The 23,971-nt window shown below is 39.6% G+C and overlaps 2 protein-coding genes and 1 non-coding gene across 3 annotated transcripts in view; 2 read left to right on the top strand and 1 right to left on the bottom strand.

The window, feature by feature from the left end:
* The window catches only part of LOC121730043, a 123,782-nt gene that overhangs the window by 47,742 nt on the left and 52,069 nt on the right, over positions 1–23,971 (bottom strand). The window contains exon 3 of the mRNA XM_042118826.1: positions 13,366–13,417. The gene's annotated coding sequence lies outside the window, so the exon portion shown is untranslated. The remainder of the gene's footprint in view (positions 1–13,365; positions 13,418–23,971) is intronic.
* On the top strand, positions 16,966–22,818 carry LOC121730657 (unconventional myosin ID-like; the record flags this gene model as incomplete). The annotated part of the gene is made up of 2 exons (XM_042119798.1): positions 16,966–16,977; positions 20,739–22,818. Coding segments are annotated over 2 exons (1,983 nt in total), but the record flags the coding sequence as incomplete, so codon positions are not given.
* Trnak-cuu lies at positions 18,905–18,977 on the top strand. The gene has a single exon. It is a non-coding gene; the product is annotated as a tRNA-Lys (tRNA).

Raw genomic sequence — 23,971 nt, 5'->3', positions numbered from 1 at the left:
GAAAAAAAAAAACTAAATTCAAAATAAAGACTATTATAACATTCAACTTTTTGTTTCACCTTAAACTTTAAATCAACAACCAAAAACTTTGTCTTCTAAACAATAATATATTTTTTAAATCTTTCTTTCGCACAACGCATTCTCTGAATCGTTTCTCTTATTATAATAAACTCAAGTTATAGCTTATAATATCCAGTCAGTGCTGATAAATAAATCAGTTACTTGTTCTAGTAGGTACTCACACCGTGAGACCTAGATTGGATCTAAGTTTTATAACACTTGATATTAATAAAAAAGTTATAGCTTATTAAATAGATTCATTATTATTAAGATACCATTTTATAGACATATAAATACGTGTCTTGAATCATAATTTATATTTAAATTATTGTTATTAAAATACCGTTTAGATAAAAATGTATCTTAATTAGAAAATTAGAAAGTAAAAATGCTGTTTTATTATCTAATTATGAAATTGCTCATGAATTAATTAAAATTCTTAAATATTATCAAAGTAAAGTAATTATTAAGTTTCATTTAGTTTGTTTGTCATGTTGTTTATTTTGAGTTGAAGTATTCATTAAAAGTAGCAATCCGCAAAGGGCATTCTTATTATGCTGTTTGTTTTATTACAGTAATTTGTACTTAAGGATTGTACAAGGCAGAATATTCATTATGTCGGTAGAACAGTTGCAAAAAATGTTTGTGATTCTGAAGCTTACTGACAACAGGATAAAATCATCCAAACCTGACCTAAGTTTTTAAAATAATAATAAAGTATCCAATTCCGTGTTTTTCTTTTATAAAATTAGGGGCAAACGAGCAAACGGGTGATTTGATGGAAACCAACAACCGACGCCCATAAACAAGAATAAGCTGCAAGTGCATTGTCGGCTGCCGGCCTCTTAAGAGGTAATCTCTCGTAGGTGTGGTGTTAATTTAACTCCCCCTTTATGACTCATAGGTTCTCAAAAGATGTAACCAAAAATAATATACTGTAACAGTGTGCGCTAAATCTGCCAGCAAACTTATGCACTTTAGCAGATACAAAGTTTCTTCCGCCGCGCGCCGGTTCTTCTCGCCGGGTTAGTTCCCGAACCGGTGGTATAGGCACCATAGTTCCAACGTTCAGAAAAAAAATTGTAAAAAATTAACTCTGAATAAAAATTGTTTGATTTTGATTTCAAAACTTAGTACTCGCTGTATTTGTCTCTGAATAAACACTTTTTTTGGTTTCATTTCACTTCATTCATTATATTAAGGTATTGAATTAACTATTTTGATCAAACATAACTTTTTAACTGTAGAAATTGTATTCGTGCAAACTCGTGTAGTAAGTAGGTACCTTATACTTAAGCCAATATCAGAATTTATTTCACAATCTTTTGTTTTATGATGAAGATTAATAGAGCCCTGAACCCATGGTGTCGAAACCCCAAAGAACTAATAAGAGGTAGAACTTATGGCCTTAGAAATAAGTTCGAAAATGTACGTCGGTGAGTGTTAGCCAGGTTGTACTCGTAAGAGGCTGATTGGGCACAAGGCGACCTGCTTGGGTCACCTCACTCACCAGTAATTAGAATACTTATATGGAATATTGGATTGTGGATTTATAGCTGTTTTGGACGTACGATAAATTAATACAACATTTTACATGCTATTTAAGCTGTATTAGGTTTTGACCGAATAGCTCATTGAAATAGCGTAATTACAAGTAAATAAATTACACAAAATTCCAGTTGATACTCTCAGTATGCGATTAACAAATACCAGTCCTAGTCTGCTGTTTTTAGTTTTATTAGATTAAAAAAATGTAGCTCAAATAACTACACAAGTCTATGTATACGCTGGAAAAGGTCACGTCTAAATGTTTGTACACGCAAGGAGAGAATTGTTTAAGAACCTGGCTTTGAAAATTCATACTCCCCATCCCCATCAAATTTGAAAAACCATACTCCCCATAGACCATAGTCAAAACAAAAGCATAAAACTTTATATTGAAAATAAATCTATGGAATTTCTCCATGCCCTCCCACGGTGGCTATTATTTCTATAATTCTACTGGGCATTGTAATCATAACTCCACGAAAAAAATAATTATTAACATAATAGGCATCGAAAAGATTACAATTAGAGTACAAGTGGTCGGTGTGACCGGCGACAGCGGCGACCGGTGACCGCACTAGCGTCATAGCGTCATGTGGAGCGGCGCGGCGGCGTCTTTGATCACGTGAGAATTACCGCCGGGTTAAGGCGAATCACGATCATACTACATAATATTTTGTTCTTATTTTGGATTAAAATCGCTGTTAATATTATAGGCGTAGGTGAGGACTGAGGAGGCAACATTTTAAGTGTTATCGTATTGACGCTATCACTTAAAATGTGATTTTTTAGCGTTTAATCGCTAAGCGATTGCATAATAGAGAATAATTTAGAGTGAGTTTGTTTGCCATTACCTGCCTAATATTTTGGGAACAAAAAGTCCCGAGGCTCTGCATTTACTTGCTTGCGCTAATTTTAACGTATTTGATAGAGCACGTCTTATTAAATTTTCCATAGTATGTCATAATGATATTTTGGATATCTTCGATCTCAAGAGATACGGAAACTCTACTAAAAAACTTTGTCGTGACTCTTGACGAGCTTTCTGAGATACTCTGTAAGTATAGTATTGCCATTCTGTAAAACTCTATGTCCCTATTCATAACAGTTTGCGAATACATATTATTAGTATTTCACAGTTAGCAGCTTTCTAGCCTTCGAGACCTGGTTTTCTCTCAACAAATAACACACACGGTGTATATTTACATGGAAATGCGTGCGAGAGTGCCGAGAGTGCTGCGCCTTAACTGACGCGGTTCGGGCATTCCATCCGTAATAACAATAATTATTGTTATGAGGTGAGGAAACTGTATCGCCGGGCTTGGCATAAACCCCATTGTCATTTGCTATGATTTCTTTCCCGATCAGTTCGTTCATTTATTTTCAAGTAGATTTTTGGGCACATATGGCGCTTTCACAAGATTCGTGATGAAATATCCTACAACTGTCTCCGACTCAAAATATCTTCATCACATTTTTCATCTAAATATTATGTTTAGCTACTTCAACATGAAGTAAGGAATTTAATCTAATAATTTGGTACTAAATAATTTAAAATTCGAATTTTCACTTAGAATCTTCCTTTATTTACTTAATTAAGTTATTACGTTTTATTTATTAACAAATAATTTGCAACGTTTCAGTTAATTAATTACATTCAATAAAACGTAATAAGTAACAACTAACAACAATTGTCGAATTACGATAATTTTAACAATTATTAACTTGTATTTTATTATTGACTACTTTACACAATAATCAATAACCAAGTTAATGCACCATTAACGTCTAAGTACCAGTTACACAGAGCGCCGTAATAAGTCAGTCATATTGGAATGTATCCTGTATCTGCAACCTCCAGGTCCAGACTCCAGACACGTGGGCTTTTAGCGATTACTCGATATATTTAAATTTACAAGAGAATTTATAGCGCCCATCGACGTATTATAATATCTTTAATAATATATATTAGACCTCTCGTCACGTGAGTATGGCTGTTCCCGATTACACTGTGTCACATTTTCATTGTAAAAGGAGTTCCTGATGTCCACAGATGGTGGATAAAAAATTAGGGATGTCGAAAATAGGCTAGAAATTGCAGCAGTTTGGGAACGGTAAGTTTGTTAAAAAGTATGTGTGTGTTCTTAAAAAAAACTCTTTTAAGTAACATCGACATACTTTGCATTACAAAACAGCCATGAAAGAAAATTGTGGTTTATAATGTATTAGGGAGGTGTAACAATTTTTTATTTACTGAAGATAAGGCACTTACAGAAATAGACAGTCTCCTGCGACGTCTAGGTCATTAGTACGTCGATGTTCGCTCATACTCAACTGCTAAAGAGTATGTATTTATGATGGTGGTCAACTCATAGTTAGTCCGTGTCTTCAGTATTAAAGTGTCACTCGCGTGACACCACTTCCAATAATCGACATTTAAAAAGGAACATTACTCATGGCTTAAATTAAACGACTTTGTTTATCCGACTACGAATAGTCCAAGGGTATCGATTTTGCATTAAGCCTTTGTTGCTTATGTGTAGACATCGGATTATATGCACGATCAAAGTGCCGAAATATGCATGAAAACGTGGACGAAATATGCACAATCAAAAGTCACTTATTATAAAAATGTATTCTTTTTGGAAGAGTTTTCCGGTGTTGCTCATAATAAATGCACTAATTTTCATAATTCCATTAAATCCAGGACTTTTTCTTCTTTCCTTACTTACAATCTTAGTGCCCATGGAAGATCCGACTTTATTCAATTTTTTTTCAAATGTGGCCAACTACAAACAAACATTTTGTTTCTAGAAAGATATTGTACTTCGGGTGTATTGCGGTAGTCTTTTAACAAGGGTGGGCTACATATTTGAAGGATTTTGATCTATCATACCACCTCTGTTTCGTGGTCTCGGTGTGTATTATTATAGCTAGTTTGGAGACAACGAGGGCATAATATGGCCGAAATATGCACCATCAACGAAAAAATGCCAAAATATGCACTATCGCCTAAAAAGCCCCATTATATGCATTTGCACCTGCAAGTATGCAAATGCATATAATCCGATGTCTACTTATGTGTATAAAGATGAATTGCTTTCTTTTGTATTCATAGTCAAATACGTAAAAACCACATTAAATAAAACCAATAATTTATTCTGAACTTTATAAGGATGTTTAAGAATGATAATAAGCTGGAGAGCTTTAGTCAATAATTATGGCCTTTCCACATTGGCCCATGATGAACCAAAACAAGCTATATATTACGAACGTGTAGCATATTTTGTTAATGATTGTCGTAGAAGTAACCAGACTGTCCTCTTAAGCCCCGTATTTAATTACCAAGAAACTAATCAGAAAGTTAATGTTGAGAAGAAGATTATCAATAATCTTCCACGTCCGTCATTGTGCGGTGTTCCCAGCATTGTGGTGGTTTCTGAAAACTGTCCACGATAATAATTGCTCCAATTATTATATATTATCGCTTTCCCAAGTAGGCGGAGTGAGGGATAGGACTTTTGATCATGAACAAGGACGACGATTGTTACTTATATTTCACATTGGATCACGGCCCACCTTTTGAGAAACTGCTATAAAAAAAACGCAAAGATCTACATTGCTGTCAATTGGCTGTTTATACGATACGACGCCGCAACGCAGTGTTGTGGCCTAGACATGTAACAACAAAATCCGCCAGCATTTATCCCAACCCAACAGGGTTATGTCAAGTCAACGTTAGATGTACTCAGTCAGCTTGGAGAAGCTACTATGTAATAGATATTAGCTCTTCCATCGGCCTATTAATCAATTTCTTTGGTAGAACTTTGTCTATGGATCGTACAAAGTAATTTCAATGTTGCACATCAGCAGTACTCGGCATGGGCTTTTGATAATAATTGACTGGTTCTCAGGCTAATTGTAAATTCTTTTGTAGCGCAATGACTCGACGATCGGCTTTCTACTGTAATAATCGGGTGTGTTACATTACATTACATTATCTAATACACTGTAATTATGTCTGTAATTTGAGGGTAATCACCGATATGTTTTATTCAACGGTCTGGCTTACTTCTTGTTTTGCCGCATTAGAGACGGTTCACGGTTTCCTACTGGCTTTCATGAAGCCTGTGGGTTCCAAGACAATTTGCGTATATACTCGTAGAATCGACAGCTAATTGACGAGAAACTTATTACACTGTACTTCAGTCTGATAAGAAGAAACTAGAAAGTCATCACTAAATTGTCATTTGACCACTGACACGTCTCTATAACATCCAGATTGCGTCGATGATCGTTCTCTCTTCGTGAAAAACTTTACCAACGTTTTCACATATAGTGGCTTCCTCAACCACCAACGAAATAAGTACAGTTCTGCTGAGTAGTTGTATAATATAGTTGGTTCATTGATTATGGAGGACGCAAGTATGTACAAAGGAAATACCTGGGTACTTCCTGATCTAAGCCTAGATCGATAGATAATGGTTCTGTGGACTCTCGCTACATTGTGTAAGCGGAACTATCGTGTCGTTGGAAATGTATCAACACGTCTTCGCACAACAAAGCGCGGGGCCTCTTGCCCACACACGGGGGGCCCGGGGCCACAATGCCCCTGCATTGTCTAGCCTCAATGGCCGCCGCCAGCAGCGATGGAGATAGTATTGGTATTGTGGTATCTATAAGTATTGTAACACAATGGAGGGGCAGGCGGTCCGTGACCTCCGCGGAGGTTCTGCAGTAAAAATCTAACGCCGCAGGTTAGACCTTCTAGGGCCACAAAGTGTACTGCTTGAATGACAACTAAGGTCTAGTGTTAATATATCTATATTGCTATCGCAATGTTCTTACAAATTGAATCTTGAGAGAAATTACATTTTCAACGTTCACGACTCACAAGTCAATCACATCCCATGTTGAGAACAATGTTTTGTTCTAAGACGTCTTAGGATATAGTCTGGCGGTAGACTGTACTATTAGAATACTTAATTGTTATTGTGCTAGTAAGTAGAACTACTGAGCACTCCAATGATATAACAAGACATTAAACGGAAAGATGTGAAGTAAAGGAACATTCATAAACTTTATGGCATGGGATATTGGTACTTACTGCTATCCTGGGATCAAAATGACCAGGATTATCATAAAGGGATCGTAGCTACCAGGTAACAGGGTACTAGGAAATACAGAAGGTTCCGAGAGCCCATAACGAGGAAGACCAGTAAATCTAGCCGATACCATCACCTATCTGATGAACAGTTAAAATAACAGCTTTTATTACTTGTACTTACTGATAATAGCTTAAGTGTTAACGTTCTGTGATAAAGTTACCGAATGTAGAGATAAAGTAGGGTTAGAACTTAGAACTCTACCTTAAACATAGAATTTATTTAATATCTGCTATAAAATACTTTTATAATTCTTTGAGTCTTTGTTTGGTCTTTAAAAGATTTTGGTCTTGAGAAATGAATGAAGGCTATGATTATAATATGCTTTTGATTATGATAACCTATGATAGCCAAAAAACTACATTCCTTATTTATATAAAATGTATAAATAATTTCCATGTACGGCACTAAATGTGGCAATATTATTAGACAGTGCAACACAGTCATTAAGACCAAACTATCAACCTACACAAATATTGCGAGTGGACAAAAAGTAATCGCCTCATATTTGCCAACATGTCACAGCGTTTCATTTAAGGTGTGTGTAACACAGTGCACAGACCTTTTAAAGCTGATGAGTCTACCTTTCCACCAATATGACTAGATATTTGATAAATAAAAATTAAGCAATAAACATGGCATAATAAACTTTAACAGCTTAGGCTGGAACTTATTGGGACGCCGGAATCCAGAACGCCGCGGGGAAATTACGATTTTCAACTCTATGCTCTATGCTTTTTTCCCGCCAATTCCATTTTCAATGCTCTGAATTTTTCTAAAACATATCTTATAGTTTGAGTATCATTATTAGTTAGAGTATTAGGGACTACGACCTACGTTACGGCTTTCCTTAATATAAGTCGCTTATTTTGATCCTCCAAACACCCCATTTCATGTCGTGGGAAAATACCAGCATAGTGTTCAAGCTATCAGCATTCAGCATATCTATGACGTTAATTACGCTCTATATTATATATCTAAGCTATGTTTGCTATTCATTATTCAAAGCACCTGTCGCAACAGCGGCCTTGTCGAGAACTTAAACCAAACTTCTTAGAATTGTTTGATTAGATTATTGGTTTAAGTCTTGACAGATATAGCAGTAATTAACTATTAATTTAAATATGTATTTACCCGAAATGTTTTCTGGTGGTTTTGAATTTTAGTTTATAACTGGCCCTACTTAATCAAGCATAAAACGGTAATAGTTTTTAAAGTTTAAGATAATGTTTAGCAGTTTAGGCGACACAGCTGACTTGCAGTGGCGGATATGTGTGGCAAATGCCTCGAGAATCAACAGGAGCAGAGACGTAGAAAGAGAGAGGGATATTGCTTTCTCTCCTACGCCGCTCATCCAGAAATTTTCAATAAAATCACGTGTCCTTACGCAAGTCCAACATTTTCACTATAGAAGTTTTCACTTGAACAAAAAATGTGACCACAAAATGTGACATCTACAGGACAGTACGGTACACATGTTTGAGGCTGGCGGGGGACAGGTGTGGTCAATTACCGAGTACCGATGCGGCTGATAGTGTGCGCGTGCGCTTAGCAGCTGGCCGGAGATACGAGCGGAAACCAGCGCTTAGCTAAAAAGTTATATTTGTTTATTTAGTAGAGATAGTAGAGTTGGATTAATAGATAGTTTGTGTTAATTAAGAAGAAATCATTATAATATAATGATTTTTTCTATAATGCATTAACATGAATTTTCAAAGAACAAGAACTTTATCGCCATAACGATCAAGTTACTCTCACATTTAGTCTCACTCTCAGTTAATCAAGTTACTTTACCAATAATTTTTAAGGCAAAAAATTAAATTCATAAAGCTGTGTAATTTGTAACTAGAACCAAAAATCAACACGAATACTATGGTCTATGACTAATTAAGAATTGTTTTTTTTTTCTGTTCGGAAACTTATAAATTATAATAAGCGCACATCGCTTCAGCTTATCACTTGGCTGTAACATATTCAGGAGCGCTACAAATCGTCGATTACCGCGGGCAGTTCCTGGTAACGCGTTAACGGTACCGCGGGCGCATCTGTCCCCGTCTCCCCGTACGATGTAGTTCACACTGATGGGGACATAGTGCCTTCTCTTCTCAAGATAGATCAAAGTATGGGTGCACCTGTCCCTAAAGGAGCGTCCATTAATTGCGTTGATTTTCTCTGTGATAGGAAGTCTAGAAATCCGCCTAAATTATGTATAAAAAATGTAACACATTAAAAGTTGAATTCATAATGAAAATTGGTATCTAAAAACCGTTAAAATTTATAGGATCTCAATTTAGGTTTGCCCAAATGAGATTCGATGAGATTTGGCTGGAAGTGGACCAAAAGGTCCACTTCTATTCTATTGGCAAAAATGCCAATATCCGTTTTCACAGATGAATGTAACGGGTGCACCCTTACTGTATGTAGATAGACAGATACAACCGAGCCCAGAGGAACTAATCTCTCAGCACTGCCACCTGTCGTGCAGATAACATCCGAGCACATCAGACATCAATCCTAGAATGAGTTCCTGTTCTACATAACAGCAAACTGTATATTATTTTGTATCGGCAATCTGTCTGCAGAATTCAAATTAATTTACTGAAACATTCAAAATTTATAGCTCGGACACCGCACATTTTTTCGGGATAAATATTCATACCAAATTTAAACTAAATTGGTTCAGCAGTTTGGGCGCGAGAAGGTAACTGACAGATACACTTATGCATAACATAAGCATGGATAGTTTTTTTTTTTTATGAAATAAGGGGGCAAACGAGCAAACGGGTCACCTGATGGAAAGCAACTTCCGTCGCCCATGGACACTCGCAGCATCAGAAGAGCTGCGGGTGCATTGCCGGCCTTCTAAGGGGTAATAGGGGAGGATAGGGAAGGGAATAGGGGAGGGTACGGAAGGAAATAGGGGAGGGTAGGGAAAGGAAAAGGGTAGGGGATTGGGCCTCAGGTAAACTCACTTACTCGGCGAAACACAGCGGAAGCGCTGCTTCACGCCGGTTTTCTGTGAGGACGTGGTATCTCTCCGGTCGAGCCGGCCCATTCGTGCCGAAGCATGGCTCTCCCACGTCAAATATTCGGTAGTATTAGGGGGCGAATTGGGCCCTATAAACACCTCTCAGTATTTGTGGAAGCAGCTATACTTATTCATTCGTTCTAAAACTCGGTCACAGAACACATATTAGACTCGGTCGGCTAAAGCATCATGTGCCTGAAGGAAATCATAACATAACATAACTACCATTAGCTGGTAACCACACTAATGCGAGGATGTGTCAACAGAGGATGCAACATCCTGGGGAAAATCACTTTCGTCGCATCCGTCGACTGGTCGTGTCACGTGTGGCGTTGGAAATTACACAACTGGTTCTGGTGAATTATTGCCTTTGTAGGCTCATTATGGTAAAAGAAAGTTGAATATTTTTGAATGAAGACTCTTCTAAATTAGATTTAATTTGCGTCATTCGGGTAACTTAGTTATGTTTCGTAATAATTTTGTAAAAAAAAGAAACCATATTCGTATTCTAACGGCTGTCGGATAAGTTTACTTAGGAACGCTTTTTCTGTAACTTCATTAAATATTTGTTTCAGATACCTTTTTTACTTTTTTTCAACTTATTCATTAATCTGAGCTTTTGATTGGCTAACGTCAACAACGCTGTTGAATAGAAAAACTCCTATCAGAAGACCTTAAAACCGGGTACAAATTGTTTTATTAAGGTTTTACATAATTTGTTATACATTTCTCACAAATAGTAATCTAATAATAATAAGGAATCACAACGTATTAACGTAATGACTCAATTTCCTACTAACCACATATAACCTCGCCCTTATGTAACACATTCCCACGGAGTTTGCCGACACTGTAATTAGCAAAACCACGCCTTTCGATAAACTGTGACGTTTCTTGTCATATTGCTGCTATTGTTGGGTGAGCATTTCGTAATGTGATAATACACACTTGTCCTCAGCACTGGAATTATGGCTACGTAAACCTCAAATTACAACTGTAATATTCAATAATTAACTTTAACCCGATAAGCGATTTTGAAATTAATAGTTTAGCTGTACTCAAACGTTTTTGGTGGTTCCGCCTTTTAAGAAGTGACATTTTTGATGGAGCCCCCAAAAAAAGAATGTTTTGTCATTCATCATGGATGCTGTTGTCTGCTGTTATATCTAAAAACAATGTATGTATCCCTACAACGGAGCATACTTCGAATGACGGTAATAGTTAATTACAGCTGTATTATATTATCATAATAAATCCTAATCGAAACTTAACTCTTTAGTTCGTATGTCCTGTTTTTTATCGTGTTACTTTGACATGCTGTGTTCAAACAAAAACAATGACAAGGAAGTCCTAATATTTTTTACCCTTTGTCCAACTTTCCGATGATCGATCAATTTTTTGCGATCAGAATCTGTTGACTATTTGACCTTTTGGTAATTGGTTACGAATAATGTTTAGACTGTCAAACAAAAAGTGTTGCGAGGTCAAGATGATCATTAACAATTCATTAATAAGGTACAGAACTAAAATATAATATTGTGTAGGTTCTTCTTACTCATTAAAACTTTTTAATCGGGACTTAACGCGACTTATTCAAATAGTAATGCTACTACGAGTACATACTTTTTTATTTGAACAAGTCGCGTTAAGTCCCGAATAATAAGTCTTAATTATAATACAACGCGAAAGCTTAAAATGATATCTTCTTACTCAGTTATAAAGCTTATAATATTTTTAATGAGTTAATAACCTCACACCTACCATTGCATCTCTTGCATTGTCAGGACCGACAACGGTAACCGACCACAAAATCCTTTGATATGATCTCAGGAGTGCCTGAAGGACAAGCTAAATCTGTTTTGGGACCGGCAAAGAATACATTTTATCAGGAGAAAAGTAGGAGAAGAGAAAAAATTTCCATTCGGGTTTTCCTTCAAATTCCTCTTCAAGTCGGAGGCAGATAAGGTTGAATATAGCGAAGAGTGCTACGTAACATACAGGAATTCCGATTATTATATTGTGGTCGCTGTTGAGCATTTGTGTACTAACCCACAAACTTTTTTTTTGGTTGAGTTATGAATGCAGTCTTGTTCTAAAAAATCTAAAGAATATGACTATAAATATTATTCAATATGTAAATCGTAATGTTTTTGTGGGATGCTGCACAAATCAAATCAAATCAAATCATTTAATTCAGGCATCAGAGGCCCATATAACAAATACCTTAAATCTAACATACATATAATTATATAATAAATACCTTAAAACTAACATACATATTTTATATATACTTAAAAACTAACACTGTCACATTTTGCCGGCGACGTGACTCGCTTCGTTCCGGAGTCTCCCCCGGAACCTCCGATAGACTACATCCATCGGCCAGAACTCCGGCGCCTCGAAAGTCGACAGAAGATTCGTCGGTACTCTCACCACAAAGGAGCTAAAGTTAACCTTGTGGTGAGACTGCAGACGCTCGACCCTCAGGCGCAGTGTCGTCTTCTTCTGGATGTAGTCCACGACATCCTGGACCTCCATGGACCAGTGCAGGCGGGATATGTACAGGGGCGTCGCGGGGACCTCGCTCCGCAGACGCAGCTCAGGTACATATGGTGCGGTGCCGCGATGGTTGCGGGCGGCGGGCTTCTTCCTCCTCTCCACCAGTATGAAGCCCTCCTCATCGCACCTCCTGCCTTCGTCCTTGCCAAGCCGAGAAGATTCCACCTTGCGGCTCTTCGTAGCCTTGCGGCTCTCAGTCTCGCGACTCTTCGAAGCCTTGCGGCTCTCATTCGCCCCATTTGTTTTCGCCCGCGGGGGAGGTGCGGGGCGACCAGCAACAGTCGCAAAGTTTTTCTGAGTCGCCTGAGGACTCAGGGTCGGCGCAACCGGGAGGGGAGCGGGGGCGGGGGCGGCAGCGGCGGTGTTCGTTGACCCGTCCGATGATAATGCTGACGGGCTAAACGTGCTCGCTTGCGCGCCACGACGAGTAGTGACGAATGCGGCATCAGCATCAGGTGACCTACATATTGAATTACCACTTTTTAATTGCGATAATTCAATACGTAAGTCACTGATCGTAGACTCTGATGCCTGCAATCTACCTCGAACTCCGGCCAGCTCCTCCTTCAGGAACCTGATGTCCTTCAGTAGGCTGACGACGTCGACGTGGTCCAATGTGACGGGTGGCAGCTTGTGGAGCTCCTTTGCCACAAAAGCCGGCACCTCATCAGGATCCGTCTGCTTCAGCAGGGAGATGATGTCCTGCACGCTCCTTTCCGTTCCGTCTCTTCGTCGCGACGGCATATTCGCGCTCTGTCCGAGCGTCTCGTATAGCAGCTGCTTGCCCTTGCAAATCTCCTCGCTGGAGAAGGAGGACTTGCAGATCTGCATGATGCTGACCTCGTCCATAGTGTCGATGGCGTGCTGGATAAACAAATGCTTGACAGCGTCCATAATATATCCGTTTAGTATATATCGGACTTATGTTCAGGCAGGACAAACGGCCTTTTGGATTCGTAATAAGAGGTACGATAAACTTTAAACCATAATCATTTCGTATTAACTCACCTTTAAATCTGATGTTGTCTGAGAAAGCGGTATCACGCGAGCACTCTCCCACCTGCCAACAAAAACAATACAATTAGCGATTTGACGCGAACCGTGTACGGCTGTTAATGATGTAAGGAGTTTGGCTGTAGTGTGAAAGCTGATGGGCAGGATGATAGTGTATTCGTCAATTGATACTAATATTATAAATGCGAAAGCGTTTCTGTCTGTCTGTTACCCTTCATTACAGGAAACACTTACAACCCCAAAAGTCTACTTTAAGGCTGCGTTTCCACCAGAGATGTGTTACGAGAAATGTGTTTTTGAGAACCAATAGTATCGCCGCGCTGAGCGATGTCACGGCAAGCTCACGTCAATGAAGCGATTCTGTTGGTTCTCAAAAACACATTCCTCGCAATACATCTCCGGTGGAAACGCAGCCTTAAGGTAGGTACTACATATTTAGTCTCTTTGCTCTTTACCTATTGTAGTTATTTAGTGGTAGAGCAAAATATGTTACTGAATTCAGGACGCATTATAAGATTGACGAAATAACGTAAAGCTATGTAGCGCCGAATTTTCCATTGATCGCTAAAAAAACTATTAAACGTTCTCTTCCGGAACCTTTAGGATCCACAAATGAAATATTATTTAAATACACACTTGATTGCTTATTTATAATATTAGCATAGATGAGAAAGAATTAAAACATTGTCTGACTTCTTCATGCTGCGGGCACAGGCTATGAGTGGTGAGTTGCCTCATATATTGTGTAAGTCAGTGATCGATACTTGGAGACGAGGAAAATGCGAGTGAGATGAAAGCTCACACGAGAGGTTACGTGTAACAGTAGGCCGCGGTAATTAACGATGTGCCCGATGGCCGCCGAGCCGTGCACCGCCTTCCGATACACGTAACGTACGCGCAGCCTCCAGGGCTGACAAAACTTGCAACACTGGCTGACACTTATAATTCTTTTGGTATGGATGGGCGGTGGTAATTTACTAACATTTACCCATTTTTTTCCTTATTATTTGAACAAACCTTGTAACTTATCTACTTATTTACTATGCACAGTTTTTTAATTTCAAATCATTTTTCGGGCCCTGAAGCCACCATTTAAACAAAAAGCGGCATTTTTTTTTACTGTTAGTTATTGTCTTTATCCACTCACTTCTTCAAATAATTTAAATATTTTTGTGAATTTGTATTTATTTTGCGAAGTACGATTATGGGTACTATTCGCGTAGTCGTGATAGATGATACATTATTGTTATTCTAAAATGTATCTCTTTTAATGGCGAAGATATCTATGCTTTTAGGACACAGAGTGCAGACATTACATTCGCAAAGGATTTAAATTGTTGTGTGTTATTATCATTTATTTTTTATTATCATTTTGTGGCAGCCCTACCATGCTGGCCGTTGGCGGAGCCGGCGAGTCTCTGCCGCGTGACCCACTGAGAGCCGCACCTGTGTCATTACGACTCACTACTCACTAAAACTCAGCTCTGAGTACCCACAGTCACGACTCATAGCTGACTGACTGTAGTTAGATGTACAGTTATAGTCACAAATTTACTATCCAAAGCCCATACCAGTAGAGTGCTCTATTTGTAACTATAGAAGAGCCTTATAGTATGTCGTTACAAAGAGTCATGGCCTCATGACAAAATAATATAATTACTGATAGTTTGTTTTGCCTCGCTGTCAAACAGTAATTATTTTCTTTACAGTGACGTTAAGAAAATCGTGTTTTCTAACTATGTTTAAATACTTAGTCGAAATTAAAAGCAATCAAAAAGAAAACTTTAAATGCCGTTAAAATAGTGCTATAAGTAATTAGAAACACATAATCGCGAGTTAACGGCCAATTATTATCTCAATATTTGACTAATCTGCGAGTTATCTGTGTAATAGGTCTATTCGCGTCTGTAGAGATTAACTTTCGATTGGAAAGCAAACGGACATCACACACAACACAGACTAGTCAAGGGATGTGTAAGTGTATTGTTAGTTTGAAAAACAAATTGTGTATTTTGTGTCCGTTTTCACTAACCACACCTTAATCACTGTTTATAATAATAATAATAATAATAATTTTACTTAAAATACTACGTAAGTCGTAACCCTTATGTCAAGATTTTTCTTTTGGCGACGTTATTATAAGCTTAGCTAAGTTTACACCTATGTCTCTTTTGTCATTAAGGGAAATAGGGAAAGGAATAAGGGACTTGGTTGAATAATTGATTTGGTGAAAAAGTATTTGTCTCAAGAAACCTAAAAGACAGCTATTGGACGCTTTTAAGAGTTATAAGTAAACAGATATTTTGAATTTCTGTCATTTATATTCTGCCAATAATATTGATTTATTTTCATTACCCAGATATTGCATCACAAGATGAGCTCTGGCCTCATAGAAAGTAGCCGGGTCAGGTCAGGTTTGTCAGGTTATCACTTCACATGTCATAATGACGCATCGACATATAAATTGGCTATTGCGTAATATTTTGAGAAAGTGCAGTTTAGAAAGCACATCACTTGACTACACCCACCGATCAAAACGCACCAGATGAGTGTGACAGTGTGACAGTGTGACTTAACACATCGACCGAGTCACATTGAAAGAGTCGCACCGATTGAATCGCAATAATCGCTTCTTACCGATCGAAACGCACTGAACAACCAATTAATCGCCCCGATCAAGGAGCACCGATCACAACGTTCGGGTTCCATCGATCGAAACACACCAATGGAAACGTATCGATCGAAACGCACTGATCGATTCGAACGGACCTATCGCATCGAGTGTGATAGATTGCACCGACCGATCGAGAGTGGATTCACGGGTGATCGGTCGGTGAACCGTGTGTGAGGTCACTGCTAATAAAATAATATGACCATTGACCTACATGCACATAATAATAATTATAATCATTGTTATTATTAACTAGGCATCCGGTGGATATCTTAAAATATTATGATAACAATCGCTATTTTAGATTTCATCAAATAACTGATGAAATTCTGAACTTAAGTAATATTTGATTAAGGACCTTAAAACAATATTATTTTTATAATTTCCCTTAAAAAATCAATTCATTCCCTAAAAAGTAATTTTTATTTTATTAATATAAAATCGCTATTTTAGATTTCATCAAATAACTGATGAAATTCTGAACTTAAGTAATATTTGAATAAGGACCTTAAAACAATATTATTTTTATAATTTCCCTTAAAAAATCAATTCATTCCCTAAAAAGTAATTTTTATTTTATATTATTACTCAAACCGAGATGAATGGAAAGGATTCCTTTGTGACTCGTAGAGTGACAATATTATCAAAAGAAAAGCAAAGCGTAGCGTCGTTCGAACTTTGGGACGCGCACTGCTAGTGCTAAATACGAGTATGCCTCTCATTTTTCTAACGCCGAAGAAAACCGCTTAACTCTTAAGTTAAGCCGCTTAGCCGAAGGAAATCACAAATTAATTGTATAACATTAATATTAAACACATAACAAAGTGTAAGAACGCCAGGCATCTGTTCCGGTGCTCGGCCTCGTGAGACGACACTCTACTTATTAACGTAATTATCCGACTTCATCACAGATTCTTTGATAATCCGAATACACAGTTTTCTATGAGCACTTCCTAGCTTTAGAGTTATAAAGTAATCGTTTAATCTGTCTTATTTAAGAACTAAGATATTATACAGATTTAGAATAAGGATATACAGTCTATATAATATACATGTTTCTACTTTTTAGGATCACTAGCTGCATTAAGTGCACAAGCACTATTAACTTTATGCTTCCAGCATAAAGTTAATATACCTAACGGAATAGAGAAACAAAGGCCTGAGCAAGCGAGATGTCACTATCAGTAACACTGCGTGGTACAAAGAGACGTGTGATACATGACAACAGGACTCTTTTTTTGACGTCCAGTCGGCACTTATCGGCACTTTGACAATTTAATCTCTAAGAAAGGTGCTTGTGTAAGTATATACGTACACATATTTTTACACACAGATATAAATCAATATCGGTTTCGTCTGACAGCTCGAGATTGTTGCTCTATTCCGCTAGGTAAGTAGATATATTAACTTTATGGTTGGAAGTCGGTTTACATTTTTTGTTTAAAAATAATAATTACTAAGTCAATCTTTTGGAAAGCGTATTCTTTTTGTCTTAGAAAACATATTTTGTGGGTGACCGAAGAAATAACCAACCGACATTATCGCAAGGACCTGTCTCAAAATCACTACTAAAAGCACGTGTCACTTCACCACTTTCTCCGCCGGCCGGCGCGGGCGGCGGGTCACCTGAGTCACGGGCGCGGTCCGCAGGTTGCGTCACCGAGTGTCAAGGTGGCCTTATGTAACACCGAATATGCAAGTATCATTATTGTAATTGTAAGAAGCCGTGGAATGCAGGATGCCAGTTGTATATGGGAGTGGCGACGCGTTTTTGTAGTGTTTCTGTTCTGATGAGGAGTTGGCTCTTTAAATTTGATGTGCCACGGCCCACGAAAACGTAATCAAGACAGACACATATTTTATTGAGACGAAATTATCTACAAAAACCTATCATCATCACCAGACATCTTTATCTACCTAATTAAGTGCTACTACGCTTTTAACTTACGTAGTAACTATTTAGTAATAATATATTCTTAGATAACTATCTTAAAAATCATTTTATTGTGACGACCTCTGTGACTCAGTTGGTGGCGCGTCGGTAGCGCAAGCCGGGGGTCGAGGGTTCTAATCCCGCCGACGGAACAAAAAGTTTTCAATGTTCCTGGATCTTGGATGTGTATTAAATATATGTATGATATAATAAAAATCTTAAATATATGTATAATATTGTATTAAATATATTTCCGTTGTCTGGTACCCGTAACACAAGTCCTTTAGGTACTTAGCATGGGGCCAGACTGACGTGATGTGAAGCGTGCATAGATATTATTATTATTATTATTTTAATACAACTCTTAAATATGCAATAAAAGCGCCCATTGCATTACACAATCCTACATTTCACATAATGAAATCCCGTGTACCGTTAGCATGAATTTGAATAGGCCTGCCGCGGGGCGCCGCGCCGCGCGCCCGTGCTGACGGAAGCGCCCTCTAGACGCTAATTTAATTGTAATACATAATACTTCGCCCCCCGGCTTTAAACGTAGCTCGTGAAAATATATACCGCTACATCTGTAAGCAATGCACGTATTATTATAATATTATACCGTTAATATTACGTCTTTCGTAGGAAAAACAAAGATGTTTTATTTTTATTTTACCCCCACTTTATGTCATTAAAGTATCTCGACGTCGCTCGACGCTGATGAAGCGATTTGGTTATCTTTAGACAAGAAACTCTAGGATAAAGTACTCTGTTATCTGAAAAATAATAATTTAATATTGTGCAGAAATAGTACTATGTAAGGTCACGACTCACGGACAACTGGTTAGTGATAAAAATAAAAAGAGGTATTCTAAATTTGAAATTTGACCTTGAAGATGATAACCTAACTTTATTTCAGAATTTCGCTCACAGCCCGGCTAGCTCAGTCGGTAGAGCATGAGACTCTTAATCTCAGGGTCGTGGGTTCGAGCCCCACGTTGGGCGAAATACATTATTTTACTTTTTGTTTTATTATACAAATCACTTTCTACAAGTGTCACTAAAATAAAGAAAAGGGGGTTCGGTAAAATGGAACCTATAAACAGTTTATAAACCTTTACATTTTTTTGGTAGTCGTATCTACAATAAAGGTTTCGCATGTTGTGAATATAACCAGTGATAATTCATTATTTTATTGACATCCAGTGCCATATTTAGCTCTATCCAAGGCGGAGCGCTGTAAGGTATGACGTACAAAAACAAGTTTAAGGTAAACTGGAGTACAAAAAGCGTGACATTGATCGTGTAAATAATGTAATCGATTATGTCACGACACCGTGGTCCGTGACATCCTTGAGTTTAGGCCTGGCTGACTTCGGAGCATGATGGGCTCCATTTAATTTGACGAATGCTCGGTTTTTGAGTTTTTTTTACTGGAATCTATCGTGAATAACGTCAACATTTGAACTAATCAAGTAATCAACATTGCTGTGGAATAAAACATTATAAACTCTTAAGACAAGAGTCTTGTTAATTACCACAGAAACAGCTGTGCCGGATTTATATTTTTTATGAGTGTAGGTCACAAATATTTTCGCCGCCCAATGTACGATATCTACCGGCCCCCTATGATGCCCCTAGGCCGCGGCCTATTTATAAATCTAGGGCTGCACGAAAACCTGGGCATTTGTTAAATAAATAGCACCGGGATAGGCCTAGTACTCAAAGTAAGAGAATGAAATTCTCTTTCATCCAAATCGGCTCAGCGGTTTGAGCATTATTAAAATATTTTACTAAAGTATGGATTTTTTTTTAATTATAAAATTGGGGCCGTCTTTTATCTACGGAAACCGTACATTTTTCCATATAAAATAGCTTATGTCCCTACTCCCTTCACTTGGTCTACTCTATATCTGTGCCAAATATTGCCATAAAAATTGCTCCAGTAGTTCGTAATTTCTAATATTTCCCCGTTTTTCCCAAATTTTCCTGAGTTTCTTCGGTCGTATTTGTCTTAGCGTGATAATATATAGCTTTACTCGATAAATGAGCTATCTAACACTGAAATAAGTTTTTAAATCGGACCTGTAGTTCCTGAGATTAACGCGTTCAAGCAAACATACTTACTCTTCAGGTTTATAATATTACGAGGTAGGTAGACACTTCGGACTGAAGGCGTAATATGTAAGGAAAAAAAAAAGTACTTATATGAAAATAGAGATAATTAATATAAAATGATAATATTATGTATCAAGAGAAATATATAATAAGGGTGTATTGATATGTAAAATAGTACGGTAACACAAAAATGTCAGAGAGAATTAGGCGATTAAACAAAAATTAGGAAACAAGGAATGTAAAAAAAAAAATACTTAAATGTAGAAAACATAAAATATTTTTGTAAAAATTGACCTGTATTACGTACGGGTGAAATTAAAAAAATTATATATTAGGTAGGTACTTATAGATTTTTTTAAATTACTAGCTGTCCCGGTGAACTTCGTGTCACTTTAAAACCTTCCCTGGACTTCTACAAATATTTTAAGACTAAAATTAGACCAACCCGTTCAGCCGTTTTCGAGTTTTAGCGTTACTAACATAATTGAAAATCCATTTTTATATATTTGACTTTTAAGTATTATCACAAATCTTTTGTATGGGAGTATAGAAAAGTGTTTTTTTTAGACTTTTTCAGGAAATTAAATTTTTTTTTAGAATTTTTCTCTCCGTAAGAACCATCCTCGTACTTCAAGGAATATTTTATAGCGACTTGCGCTCGCCAAGGCAGCGTATGATAGGTTGTTCACATGGATCGTGCAGCAGATAAACGCAGCGATCGCGGCAGGCAGCGCGCATCGCGGCTCGCTCATCGGCGTGCTGGACATCTACGGTTTCGAGATATTCGACACCAACAGCTGCGAGCAGTTCTGCATCAACTACTGCAACGAGAAGCTGCAGCAGCTGTTCATAGAGCTGGTGATGCGTCAGGAGCAGGAGGAGTACGCTCGCGAGGGCATCCAGTGGACGCCGGTGGAGTACTTCAACAACCGCGTCATCTGTGAACTTGTCGACGCGCCGCATAAGGGACTTGTGGCCGTTATGGACGAGGCCTGCCTAAACCCTACCAAGATATCGGAGGAGCAGTTAGTGGAGGCGTTCGACGAGCGTCTGGGCTCGCACCCGCACTACACGTCGCAACAGCTCGCGCCCGCCGACAAAACACTCGCGCATCGCCGCGACTTCCGCATCACGCACTACGCTGCCGATGTGACGTACAGCATCGTGGGTTTCACGGACAAGAACAAGGACTCGCTGTGGCAGGACCTCAAGCGGCTGCTGCGGTCGTCCACCAACAAATCCCTCTCCGACATGTGGCCAGAGGACGCTGAGGATATACAGAAGACATCGAAGCGTCCAGCGACAGCAGCTACACTGTTCCGCGGCTCGATGGCGGCGCTGGTGGCGGGGCAGGCGAGCAAGGAGCCCTTCTACGTGCGCTGCGTCAAGCCCAACCCCGCGCAGACGCCGCGCGCCTGGGACGAGCGTCTCGTGCGCCGCCAGGTGGCGTACCTGGGTCTCGTCGAGAACGTCCGCTTGCGCCGCGCTGGTTTCGCCCAGCGTACGCGTTACGACCGTTTCCTGCGTCGCTACAAGATGCTGTCGCAGTACACGTGGCCCAACTTCCGCGGTGGTGTCGAGCGCGATGCTGTCGCGGTGCTGCTCCGCGACTCGCGGGTCACTGACGTGCAGTTCGGACACACGAAGTTGTTTATTAGGAGCGCACGCACCATCCACGCACTCGAAGCGGCACGCGCGGAGCTCATCCCGTCCATCGTGGTCCTGCTGCAGAAGCTGTGGCGCGGCACGCTCGCGCTGCAGCGGTACCGCAAGATGCGCGCCGCACTCACCATATACAACGCATGGAAACGCTACAAATTCAGACGCTACATCACCGAGCTGCAGACTGAGCTGCGTCGCGGCAGCGGCACGGTGATGCGGTGGCCGGCAGCACCGCGCGGCGTCGCGGTGCCGCTGCTGCAGGCCGCGTACCGCCGCTGGCGCGCGTGGCTCGTGCTGCGAGCCGTGCCGAGGGAGCAGTGGCCGCAGTTGAGGCTGAAGGTGTGTGCTGCTAGTGCGCTGCGCGGACGCCGTTCACAGTGGGGAGCGTCACGAGTGTGGGCTGGTGACTACCTCGCACTCGATACATACAACCCACGCGCAGCGGTATACCGGTCAGCGCTGAGCACGCTGCTGCGCGGCGGCGGGCGCGCGCTGTTCTCCTGCCGCGTGCACAAGTTCAACCGGCACAACAAGATGGCGGAGCGCTGCCTGCTGCTTACCGACACCGCGCTGTACAAGCTCGACGCCAGCACCTTCAAGCCGCTCAAGAAGCCCACGCCCGTCACCGAGGTGGGTTGCGTGCGCGTGATGAGCGGTAGTGCGCAGCTCGTGGTGCTGGCGGTGCCGAGCGCGCGCAACGACCTCGTGTTGGCGCTGTCCCCGCCCGCGTCATCGCAGGACTTGGTGGGCGAGCTCGTTGGCACGCTCGCGCATGCTTATCACAGGTTGTCTGGTTCAGACCTAGCCGTTGAAGTAGAAAGTGGAGCTACAACACGCTGCATGCTGGGCGGCAAGTCTCGCGCGCTGCAGCTTCCTGCCGCGCCCGCCCCCGGCCTGCCGACGTTCACCAGCGCGCATGACGTCATCACGTACCACCCGCCCGCCGCGCACGCCTGACCGTGCACGCTGGGCGATATTGTAGACGCTCAGCAATGTATAGAGCAGTGTTGCACGGCTGAGCGATGGTATGCAGGTGCACGCTGAGCAACCTACTGCACGCTAAGCAACGCCCTGTACGCTGAGCAACGTCCTATACTCTGAGCAGCGTCCCGTACGCTGAGCAGCGTCCCGTACCTAAGCAACGTCCCGTACGCTGAGCAACGTCCTGTACGCAGAGTGGCGTCGTACACTCTGAGCGACGCGTACGCTAAGTAACGTCCTGTACGCAGAGTGACGTCTCTGAGCGTCGCGCACTTACACATTGGCAAAATACACTACTTTCAGATAAATTCATAGGTAGATGGCGGACCTCCGTAAATGAGTCTTATTATGTCAAGTAAATGATAGTCTTTCAAGTGGACTTGTAAGTAATCCGACCACACTACGAAGGTCTCCACCATTCGCCTATTAATCAATTTCACTGATCGTACACTGGGCAGTGCTGTACATGGTGACAAGTTGCGCTGTAAATAAAACCAAATCGGCTTGTTAAAAGGATTCAAGTAATTTTTTTATTTTTTATTTTATTTTTATTTTCTTAGGAAAACTTACAGCTACATAATAATAACTATAACTAAAACTATTACAAAACTGAGAGCCAATAACAAGTTTCCACTAATAAATATAAATAGTAACTAAAGCAAAGTGAAAATTAAGCTCTGCATGGCAAAAACTTAAAAGTTGACTTAAATTTAGAACAATAAAATTTGTATACTTAGTATAGATTAACTTGCGCTAAATAATAATAAGGTTGGTAAAAAAAATATATTATAAGAAGACCACTGCAAAAGTAAAAAGTAAAATAATTTTTAATAATGGCTTGTTCATATAATATGATCTGATTTATTTTACATTCCTTAAATTGTTACATCCTAACATAATAATTATGTTTATTAGGGCTTATTAATTCGAGAAATACGCATCCGTCAATACTTTTCTAATTTTTAAGGGTTTTAGAGAGAAAATATCTTCTATGTGATTATTTATAATAAAATTATTGAGTTGGGCGCTTGATCTATATATAAAAGAATTGCGACGATAAAACGTGTTGTAAGGCGGGCGTATTGTAAGGCGGGACGCGGGACGTAAAGCGGCACAAAATTACGGAAATATCGGATAGGAATATTAAAATTATATTGGCCTAACAATTCAGGTACGTCGACAGTATTATTGATAATTTTACAAGAATATGCTAGATCTGAAACAGTTCTGCGATATTG

This window comes from Aricia agestis, chromosome 9, assembly GCF_905147365.1.
Source record: "Aricia agestis chromosome 9, ilAriAges1.1, whole genome shotgun sequence".
In the NCBI taxonomy this organism is placed as follows: Eukaryota; Metazoa; Arthropoda; class Insecta; order Lepidoptera; family Lycaenidae; genus Aricia; species Aricia agestis.
Note: the sequence above shows the minus strand (reverse complement) of the source record. Positions and strands in the feature narration are given on the sequence as shown.